The following is an 11,977-nucleotide window of genomic DNA, read 5'->3' as shown; positions in this document are numbered from 1 at the left end:
CCTTGGTTTCGACAAGTACCTTCTCCCACTTCCGGTCGGAATGCCACAGTGATCCGAGCCAAAATTCGGCACCTCACATCCCCCACAGCCTTCTGGAACTTGTCACAGGTTTCAGAAAGCTGCAAGACCATTCACAAAGCACAGATAGCTTCCCAAAGTAAACATGCTGGCACCTGGACCCTGAGACATTTGAAGAACCAGCACAGGTGATAACCGCGCTAGATCCATGGACAGGTAAGTGTCCTATCATTAAAAGTCAGAAGCTACAGACTGAAGAATTTATTTAATGGTGGAGATTGGCTGGTTGCTGGTTTTGCTTACCTCTAGTGTGATATTCTGGTTCTAGTCCCTCTTCCTTCTCTTGTTCCCCCCTGCAGCCTTTTACTCGGGTGAGGACTGCGCTGGATCTCTGGACAGGTAAGTGTCCTATTATTAAAAATCAGTAGCTACAGTATTTGTAGATGCTGACTTTTAATTTATTGTTTCAGACTAAAGAACTGCTTAAATGGTGAAGGTTTGCTGGTTGCTGGTTTTGCTTACCACTATTGTGATATTCTGGTTCTGGTCCCTCTTCCCTCCCTTGTTCCCCTGCATCCCTTTGCTGTCTTTTCCAAAGTGACAATGTACATGGCATCAGCCCGTTTGGTGTATCTCAAACAATAGAGTAAAACTGTATTCTGAATTAAAATGACAAGACCAACCTGGTATGTGACCATTTAAAATCATCTTTTATGCTGACCATTATAACATGTATTTACCAAAGGCATCACACATACATTTATTTAAAAATGCAGGATATTAATGGGCTCCACTTTAACACAAATGTTAAACTGGCCAGATGTGTTTCATAAGATTTGCTGAAAATTGTACTATACTCATAGGTTCAGGATCACATTCCTTTTTTGAAGATACATCCATATTGCATACAGTCATGGCTGAAATTGTTGGCACCCCAGAATTTTTTTCAGAAATCAAGTATTTCTCACAGAAAAATATTGCAGTAACACATGCTTTGCTATATACATATTTATTTCCTTTGTTGGTATTGGAACAAAACAAAAGAAGGGAGGAAAAAATTGGACATAATGTCACACAAAATTCCAATAATTCTTAGCACCCTTAACTTAATATTTGGTTGCACACCCTTTGGAAAAAATAACTGAAATCATTTGCTTCATATAACCATCAATCAGCTTCTTACACCTCTCACCCGGAATTTTGGACAACTCTTCCTTTGCAAACTGCTCCGGGTCTCTCTTATTGGAAGGGCACCTTTTCCCAACAGAAATTTTAAGATCTCTCCACAGGTGTTCAATGGAATTTAGATCTAGACTCATTGCTGGCCACTTTAGAACTCTCCAGTGCTTCGTTGCCATCCATTTCTGGGTGCTTTTTGATATATTTTTAGGGTCATTGTCCTGTTGTAAGACCCAAGATCTCGGACGCAAACCCAGCTTTCTGACACTGGGCTCTACAGTGTGACCCAAAATCCTTTGGTAATCCTCAGATTTCATGATGCCTTGCACACATTCAAGGCACCCAGTGCCAGAGGCAGCAAAATAATCCCAAAACATCATTTAAACTTCACCATATTTCACTTTAGGTACTGTGTTCTTTCCTTTGTAGGCCTCATTCCATTTTTGGTAAACAGTAGAATGATGTGCTTTACCAAAAAGCTCTATTTTGTTCTCATCTGTCCACAAGACATTTTCCCAGAAGGATTTTGGCTTACTCAAGTACATTGTGGCAAACTGTAGTCTTGCTTTTTTATGTCTCTGTGCCAGCAGTGGGGTCCTCCTGGGTCTCCTGCCAAAGCGTTTCATTTCATTTAAATGTTGAAGGATAGTTTGTGCTGACCCTGGCACTCCCTGAGCCTGCAGGACAGCTTGAATTTCTTTGGAACTTGTTTGGGGCTGCTTATTCACCATGTGGACTATCCTGCGTTGCAACCTTTCATACATTTTTCTCTTACATCCACGCCCAGAGAGATTAGCTACAGTGCCATGGGTTGCAAACTTTTTGATAACGTTCCGCACAGTGGACAAAGGCAAATCTAGATCTCTGGAGATGGACTTGTAAGCTAGAGATTGTTGATATTTTTCCACAATTTTGGTTCTCAAGTCCTCAGACAGTTCTTTTCTCCTCTTTCTGTTTCCCATGCGCACACAATGCAAAGACTAAGTGAACTTCTCTCCTTTTTATCTGCTTTCAGGTGTGATTTGTATATTGCCCACAACTGTTACTTGCCCCAGGTGAGTTTAAAGGAGCATCACATGCTTGAAACAATCTTATTTATCCACAATTTTGAAAGAGTGTCAATAATTTTTGGAATTCTGTGTGTCATTATGTCCAATTTGCCTTTTTTCCTCCTTTTTTGTTTTGTGCCAACACACACAAAGGGAATAAAGATGTGTATAGCAAAACATGTGTTACTGCAATACTTTTATGTGACAAATACTTGATTTTATGGAAAAATGTCTGAGGTGCCAACAATTTCGGCCATGAATTTATGTGAGCCACAGTAAAGGCATACCATAGTTACTTATTTATCTCTGCTCTTGGAATTTTTCTTTAGTAAATCCTGTCCAGTTTCTCCAGAATGCAACTTAAATGGAAAGCATATTTTGCTATTCTAAATTCCGTCTTTCCTTTTCTATTGGAAGGCAGGTCGTTTTTTGGCAGTCTAATTTTCAAGACTGTTCTGGATCAAGAAGACAAAAAGATAGGAAAAAAAAAAGAATTTGAATGTGACTTAAATTGTACTTGAATTGAACTAGAATTTGAATGAAATTGAATGCATTTAACAAAAAATAAATTGAGTAAATCGAACTTGAATTAAATTGAATATGAACTTAAATTGAAATGTAAGAGTGCATTTGTTTTTTTTTATACAATTAAGTAAATTTATAGAGAATACAAAACTTAAAGTTATTTTTAATCACCATGCATAACAGTACACTAAATTCAAATTCACATTGTAGATACTTTTAAGGGAATGTTTTTTTCCTATTACGTTCAGGATTTAGCAATATAATGCAACATTTTGGGAAAAATATAAGACATAGTACTGCTCCATTAGAAGATAAAATAGCAAACACCTCAACGGCCACCATAGCCTTGCCTTTAGTACATAAATAGGTTGGAAAGAAAGATATCCAGACACTACAGAACACCAGCATACTGAAGGTAATGTACTGAGCCTCATTATACCTGTCTGGAAGTTTCCTAGATAGAAAGGCAATGATAAATGTAAATATAGCTAGGATACCAATATAGGAAACTGAAAAGTGAAATGCAGCAAGAGAACCTTCATTACATTGCACAATAATATGTCCTGACATCGTTTTGATATCATATTGGAGAAATGGTGGTGCACATATTAGCCAGGACACACAAATTATCAATTCTCCTAAAGAACACATACAAACCAAGAAAGCAGATATTTTTGATCCCAAAAGTTTTCTTAACCTGCTTCCTGGTTTTGTAGCATTAAATGCAACTATTACTGTAATTGATTTTCCGAGAACAGCTGAAATAGCCACAGAAAAAATGAATCCAAATGCAGTTTGTCTTATGAGGCAAGTCACTTCTCCAGGAAGTCCCACAAAAAGGAACGAAAGGAGGAACCCCCAGAAAAGAGATATTAGAAGGACATAGCTGAGGTTGCAGTTGTTGGCTTTCACTAAAGGGGTTTTTCTATATTTTACAAAGATCCACATCACCAAAGCTGTAATTGCAGAGAAGATAGAGGCTAAGACTGTCAATGCTTTTCCTAATGGATCTCCATAGGATAGGAAATGTAGTGGACGCTTAATACATTGGTTTCGATTGAGATTAGGCCATTGATCATCTGGACATCTTTCACATTTTTCTATTGCTAAAAAAGGAAGGGAAAAAATCAGGGTTGATTAACATGTTTTTTGTTGAATTTGAATATTGAATATTATATATATATATATGGATATTAAGGGGAACCAAATTTTGAAAAAAAAATACGTGGGGTTCCCCCTAAATATCCATACCAGACCGAAGGGTCTGGTATGGATTTTAAGGGGAACTCCACGCCAAATCAAAAAATAAATGGCGCAGATTTTCCCCTAAAAGTTCATACCAGACCCTTTATCTGAGCACGCAACCTGGCAGGCCGCAGGAAAAGAGGGGGGACGAGAGAGCGCCCCCCCTCATGAACCATACCAGCCCACATGCCCTCAACATTGGGAAGATGCTCTGTGACCCCCCAAAGCACCTTGTCCCCATGTTGATGAGGACAAGGGCCTCATTATTATTATTATTCAGGAAACCTGCGTTACATCAGAGGGGGGCGGGGTCACCCACACGTCATTGGGGAAGCCAGGCTTTCCCACTTTCGTCAGAGGGGGCCGGGGGCAGGTGACAGGTGGCCTCATATAAGAAATGTCAGGCTGCCGGGATCCCCGCAGTGTTTCCGCCAGTGGAGACAGAGTATGGATGGACTGCGCTGCGCTGGAGGGATCAGTCATCGCTGGACCCCGGAGAGATGATCATCCGTCACTGGATAGCAAGAGTGGATTACCACCGCTGGAATCTTTTTTTATTTTTTTTTTATTTTTTTTTTAATAAAGGACTTTTTCAACGGTGTGTGTGTGTCTTTTTTAACATTCTTTTACACTTTATTTGTGAAATGGTAGGGGTACATTTGTACCCCCTTACCATTTCAAACGGGAGGCGCCCGGGATCTGGGGGTCCCCTTGTTAAAGGGGGCTTCCAGATTCTGATAAGCCCCCCGCCCGCAGACCCCCACAACCACCGGCTAGGGTTGTGGGGTTGATGCCCTTGTCCTCATCAACATGGGGACAAGGTCACAGACCCCCAAAGCATTCTCCCAATGTTGAGGGCATGTGGCCTGGTACGGTTCAGGAGGGGGGGAGCTCTCTCGTCCCCTCTCTTTTCCTGTGGCCTGCCAGGTTGCGTGCTCAGATAAAGGGTCTGGTATGGATTTTTAGGGGGAACTCCATTTTTTTATTTGACGCGGGGTTCCCCTTAATATCCATACCAGACCTGAAGGGCCTGTTAATTGAATTTGGGGGAACCCCATGCTTTTTTTTTTTATCAATGGCTTTCAAAGACTGTTCTCTGTATTATGGGGAGCCAACAATTCATTATAGCCGAGAGTGATTTTAAATGACTTTTTTTTCTGCAAAAATGACACTTCGTGCAAAGACATCACAGGAAACATGCACCACTTTACAGGCATACTATAGACATCCCCCAGCTACGAAATTTAAAGGAATATTACACTTTTATTGTTTCTCTTTAAGCATTATTAAAATCACTGCTCCCGAAAAAACGTTTGTTTTTAAAACTTTTTTTTGCATTGATACATGTCCCCTGTCGCAGGACGCAGGTCCCCAAACACGTTTTAGGACAAGAACTTGCATATTAGCCTTTAAAATTAGCACTTTAGATTTTGAACATTCAAGCCCCATAGACTTTAATAGGATTCTAAAGTTCACACGAAGTTTAGGCCTGTTCGCAGGTTCTGGTGGGAATTGAACCAGGGGGTGTTCGGCTCATCCTTAATGTTCAGTGAGATAAATTGGGACAAAGAGAGAAAAACTTTGTCAAATCCTCCCCCTTGCTGTGACTGACAGGTGATTTACATATCTCATGCACTAGCCTAAGACATTTATTATTTTTTAATTCCCTCCCACTCCTTTCTTCTGCTGCTCTGCCAGGATTGGATGTTCCCCACCTCAGCATAATTGGGCATGCTGAAGTCATGTGGTTACTTTCCTGACTTTTCACTGGATGTTAGAGATCATAGCAGAAGTTCAGTGTAATGCCGCGTACACACGTATCAAACTATCCGGCAGACTTAGTCTGGCAGACAAACCTCCGGACTGTCTGCCGGACTTTCCGAATGAGCTACCTGCCCACACACAGTACTTTTGCGACGGACTAGGTCCGGCGGACTTAGTCCGCCAGACTATCCGCCGTACTTTTGAAATGAACGGACTCGCCCACACACACGGAGGAAAGTCCGTTCATTTTGAGCGCGGCTCCAGGTAGCCAGGACCAGCGAAGGAGGCGTCGCTGGCCCCGTCACCTGGTATGAAGTTAAAGGGGAAGCCCTACACCGAAAAAATGGCGTGGGGGTCCCCCCCAGGCCCATATCAGACCCTTATCCGAGCACGCTACCCGGCCGGTCAGGAAAGGGGGTGGGGACAAGCTTCCTTATCTTGGGTGGACATCATATGAAGCCTTGTGACTCTTACCAATCATGTGCACCCTCAGAGATTTGCAGTAGCATAACCTGTGATGTGCTGTATCCACCAGACACAGCAAAGGACAAACCATTGTACCAGTGACCAATCACAGAGATCACATGTCAGTTGAATACAATAGCTTTCATTCATAAAATAGAGCATTATTTGATAATTGTGATAATATCACTAAGGTTAATTTGGAACAAGGGTTCAAACAATTAAAAAATGCAATGGATAGACAAATTAAGGTATGGTGGGATATAACCACATTGGAACAGTATAGGGGAGCCAAGATCACACCGAGGAGGCTTCGGTGGGATCTTGGTCCAAATGATGGATTTACTGATGAAGAGTTATCCAAGGAATGGTTCAGTTTCTTCAATGGATGTGAGGGAAGGTTATTGGATTTAATTGTAGAGAGACGAGGTATAAGTTAGCAAAAATTGAGGACAACATTAATAAAATAAGAGAGGGCATGTTGCCATACATAGAATCTAATGAGTGTAAGACTAAGGCAGGCAAATCGCAGGAATTCTTGGCCAAAACTGACAATGAGGTTAAGAACAAGAAGATAAAAAAATACCAAAGGGACAAAAAAGATTACCATGCAGGAAAAGTGTATAAATGGCAAGAGGATGAACAGGCCCCAAGTTCCACTAATACATCCCTCAATGAAGAGGGGGAAGAAAGGGTGAATGTAGGAAGAGAACAAAAAGAAAGAGTAAGAACCCCTGATACTAGTAGTAACATAAGAAGGAAGGCACATCCCTCTACACAAATTGTGAATAAAGAAAATGGCCAATATGTTGAAACCACGAGAAATCTGCATAATGGACCCCAACAATACCCCACAGGACAATATACTCGACCATGCAGGGGGGGATATAGAGGTAGGGGGAGAGGGTATTTCAATCCTCCCTATGGTACATCCCATTGGCAGGGGGAATGGAGGGATTGGAGGGAACCATACAGACCTCTGATGCCTGTTTTCCAAATGAGCAGAGGGGGATGGAACCGTTACCCACAGGAGTATGTAGGGAACAAACACCCACAGGAGTATTTAGGGAACGAACAGCCAGGGGAAATGGGAATGATGAGACCCACCCAAGAAAATGGCAGAATAAAAAACTGAGTAGAAGAAGAGGCTGCAGAGGGGGTAAAAAGAAAAAGAGAGAATTAAGGCAAGGTATCTTTAACCTGACGGACATTGTGTTCACACAGGAGGAATTATTAGTCTTGGATAAAGGAATTAAGTATGCACCAGATAGAGTTTTCAATCAGTTTGAGGCTTACACTGACCTGCAGAAATTTGTTAGGAAATTGAATTTAAAGAATTTTATTTCAAATAAGGGCAATGAGGATGTCCAAATAAACAACACAATATTCACCCACAGCCAATTAAGGAATAAGTCTACATTTAATCCGAAGTTAAATTCTAATCAGTACATTGAAGTGTTCAAAAAAATGGTTGAAAAAGAAATACAGAAAATTAAACCAGTAAAAACCAATAGGAAGGACAGAATATGGCAGGGATTAAGAAAATTTGAAAAACGCAAGAATATTGTTATCAGGGCAGCAGACAAAGGGGGGAGGGGGGGGGTTGGTAATTTTAACAAAAAAAGATTATAATGAGGAATTAGAGAGGTTAGTAGGTGACACAACCACCTACAGACCACTAAGGAAGAATCCGGTGAAGGAACCAAAAACTAAACTAAGGAATTTCTTGAATGGAGGTATAGCAGATAGAATTTTGACTAAGAAAGAAGCAAGATATTTGTTGCCAGAGGCCCCAAGAGTACCGGTTATATACCAGGTCCCGAAAGTACACAAGAATAAAACCAAGCCACCAGGAAGACCCATAATAAGTGGGATAGGGTCGGTGTACTCCAGATTGGGGGAATACTTAGACTCTTTCTTGCAACCATTGGCTAGCAAGGGTGAAGCATTCTTAAAAGTCAGTAAGGATACCATAAGACTGCTAGAAGGGATTGGGGTCAGTGACTCCACACTACTAGTAACAGTAGATGTGGAATCACTGTATACAAATATTAAGCAAACGGATGCCCTTTCAGCGATAGCTTGGGCAATGAAACACCAGTCAAATTTGAAATTAAAACAGAGACGATTTATATTGGAGGCACTGAGGATTGCTATGGGGAACAACTATTTCTGGTTCAACCACAAGTATTACGAACAGAATAAAGGTGTAGGTATGGGGAATAAATACGCTCCCAGCGTAGCCAATATCTTCTTGAATAAGTGGGAAGCAGAGGAAGTATTTGGGAGAGAATGGCCACAGCTGAGAGAGTATAAAAGATTTATCGATGATATCTTAATAATTTGTGCAGGAAACCAGGATGAATTAGATGAATTTGTATGACATATTAGAAACAACAAGTATGACATTAAATTCACAGTGAGTGTGAATTCAATGAACGTAAGTTTCCTAGATTTGGAGATATTCAAACATGGAAACCAGCTCTACACCAGAACGCATTTCAAGGAGACAGACAGAAATGGATACATCCCCTATAGCAGCTGCCACCACCCACACTGGAAAAGGGCAATCCCAAAGGGACAGTTCATTAGAATTAGACGGAACTGCAACTTATTATATGATTATTACACACAAACAGAGATATTAATAGACAGGTTTGTAAGTAAGGGATACAACCAAAAAGAACTTGAACTATTAAGGAAAAAAATAAGCAACATTAGAAGGGAACGTTTATTGAAAGGTAAAAATGAAAAAAGGATGGAGAGTGAAAAGGGGGCTACAATATAGAAGCATGGAAGAGGCCGTTAAGAAGTATTGGCCGATTATCTGCAGTGATCCCCAATTAGGTAAAATGCTCCCCAAAAAAAATATATTTATCTATAGGAGAATGAAAAGGTTAAGAGATCATATTGTTAAAAACGTCCCTGATCCCCCCAATAAAATGACAACGTTCTTTGAACTAAAAGGATTCTTTCGATGCAAGAAATGCAAACCGTGTAGAATAACAAACAATAAGGAACGGAAAATTGTTGAGTTTCAATCCCATGCCAATAAACAAAAATTTAGGGTAAATAAATTAATCACATGCAATAGTAGGTATGTCACGTACGTGATGGAGTGCAGTTGTGGCCTCTAGTACGTGGGCAGAACCACTAGGAAACTGTCCATACGCATAGGTGAACACATAAGAAACATCAAAAAAGGCTATAAACACCACAGCGTATCTAGGCACTTCAGAGAAGTACACAACCGAGACCCGTGTTATTTAAAATTTTATGCAATAGATAGAATAGAAAAAGATTGGAGGAACTGTAATATGAGGCGTGAGGTATCAAAAAATGAAACGTTTTGGATACATAAATTAAGCACCTTAAAGCCTTTAGGATTAAATATAGAAATTGATTTGAATTGTTTTATTGAAGATTTTTAAATTATTTTTTTTTTATGATTTTTCTATATATTTTTTATATATTTCTATATATTTTTTACATTTCTATATAATTTTTTTATAATATTTTTCATATATTTTTTACAAATTTGTAAAAGCCTATCCAACAATAGGAAAACAGATTGCAATATATTAAATAGATGGGAATGGGATAATATATTCCCGGAGTTAATAGGAGAGCCCTTTAAATCGAAAAAATTTAAAACAGGAGACCCCAATAAGACAGCAAGAATAAGTAATACTCCCCGACTATAGGGTTGGTATTTTGGGGGGGTTATTAGCACGATGTTAGATAGTTTATTATTTTTATATATAAATACAACTATGCCATTACTAAACACTGGTGGATGAGTAAGGCCCGTAATTGTTGAATGGGGAGGCTGGCAGTTCCAGAGGCTTAGCTTTATTTGCAGCGTGAGATAGCGCCACCCCCGGCATGGGCGAGCGATATACTAACACTTAAGATGGTGGCAGTAATCATCCAGTTACCGACTTCCGGGGTAAACATCCGGTGACCAACTTCCGGGGAAAAAAAGGAAGGGGCGGCAGTATGTCATTCCCGGTGTTCCCGGGAATGACGGTGAGCGTTGATAACTCGGCAGGAGGTATATATGGAGTGGCTTATAATTTTAAACGTGCTGCCCGGGGCTTGATAACTAACGGATTGCTAATTGGGGACTACAAAGAGGAGGGAAAGGTGGGGATAAGATAAGTAAGGGCAAAGTTGCCCTACAATAAGATGGCGGCATCCACCTTCCGTTCTGATGGGGATATATGTTCTATATGATGAAACCCAGAAAAATATGTGGAGGGTATATAATATTAAGGAAAGAATTGGCCCAATTAATAAGAGAAAATTAAAAAGTAGAGGTTTAAGAGGGGTATTTTAATGAAAGGGTAAAGGTGTAGTATACACTTCTGGAATTAAGATGGCGGCGATGCCACATCCGGTGACTCCTTAACAGGTAATTGGGGGCATTATAAAATGAGGGGTTGGTAGGGGTTCGTTCCCACAGCTTTCTGATGATGCTAAATTGCGGAAAGCGTAGAAGCTGTGGGAGACATACTGTCCTTGAGAAAGAGCCAGGAACAGGTCAGTCAAGTGGAGGGAGGAGAGTACCACCTGCGAAACATCGTTGGCTTGCCCGATCCTACGCTGTTTTCTTATGGCTGGATAAGCTTGGTGTCGGCTAATAGACACACTGAAATGTGTGTGCAATATGTTTTAAATGATTTCCTAATTAAAGGTGAAACGGTTTTACACTATATTGGTTCTATTTAATTTTGTATGAACATACGGATATTGAGGAATTGCTAACGGGAGAAGTACATTGAGGATTGGTTATCCGTTGAATGAACCGAAGGCTTACTGTTTGGTGAAGTCTGGTGAGTGGCCATTCTACAAGGTGGTGGTGGCACGATTTTGGTTTTCCCTTTGGTGACACATGTGGATTACCCATTAGAAGATGAACGGGGATTGAGATGACACAGTTGGAGATATTGAAATAACCATTGCATATGAAGGACTATGATTTATTTAGACACTAATTTGCACATATATTTGATGATATAAACAGTGTTTTTTGTATATTTGGGGGTTACGTTGGGGGTTCACAATGTACTAAGGAGGCATAGTGATCGCCATTGTGTTTAGGTACATATTGAGTTAAAATATTATTATAGTTTGGGGGGGGGGGGGGAATTATAAAACAGGAGGCGCAATTCCCTAATATATACTGAGCTTTCATTCATAGCCATTCATTGTGTATTATTGTGATCTCTGGGACTGGTCACTGTGATCACATGGGACAGGGGCTAATCACAGCGGACCTTTACCATGTGATAGCTGTGGCTATCACAATAGTGCACAATGAATGGCTATGGATGAATGGATGCCATTCATGAAAATGATTGCATATAACAATGATCATCACTATAATAAGCAATCATAGTGTAGAAAAAAAATGCATGTTTGTACAATCACTTAAATATTGAATATATAATACCTGTACCATTTGTTATTTCCCCATCATTGCATGGTATACAGTCAAAGCAGCAGGGTAGTCTACCATACTGTAGGCACTTCCTGTAACCAGGTAAACATGGATTACTACACATAGAGCGGGGAGTCTAGGTAAAAAAAAAAAGAAGCAATATATTGATGTAATAAAGATATTATAAAGGCTCACTTTTTTCCTTAAAATAATAAACATATTTTACTTTCCTGCTCTGTACAATGGTATTGCACAAAGCTGCCTCTTTCCTTCTCTTCTAGGGTTTCTCACT

The 11,977-nt window shown here is 40.1% G+C and overlaps 1 protein-coding gene across 1 annotated transcript in view; it reads right to left on the bottom strand.

Moving 5' to 3' along the window:
• Window positions 1–2,779: 2,779 nt before the first annotated feature.
• LOC143942253 (vomeronasal type-2 receptor 26-like) overlaps window positions 2,780–11,977 on the bottom strand; it is a 39,871-nt gene continuing 30,673 nt past the window's right edge. The window contains exon 2 of the mRNA XM_077463498.1: window positions 2,780–3,877. Coding sequence (XP_077319624.1) covers window positions 2,988–3,877 — 890 coding nt within the window. The 3' untranslated portion in view covers window positions 2,780–2,987. The remainder of the gene's footprint in view (window positions 3,878–11,977) is intronic.

This window comes from Lithobates pipiens, unplaced genomic scaffold (assembly GCF_037356315.1).
Source record: "Lithobates pipiens isolate NorthernLeopardFrog02 unplaced genomic scaffold, aLitPip1_a1.2 Scaffold_30, whole genome shotgun sequence".
NCBI lineage: Eukaryota > Metazoa > Chordata > Amphibia > Anura > Ranidae > Lithobates > Lithobates pipiens.
This window is presented reverse-complemented; position numbering and strand designations above follow the sequence as displayed.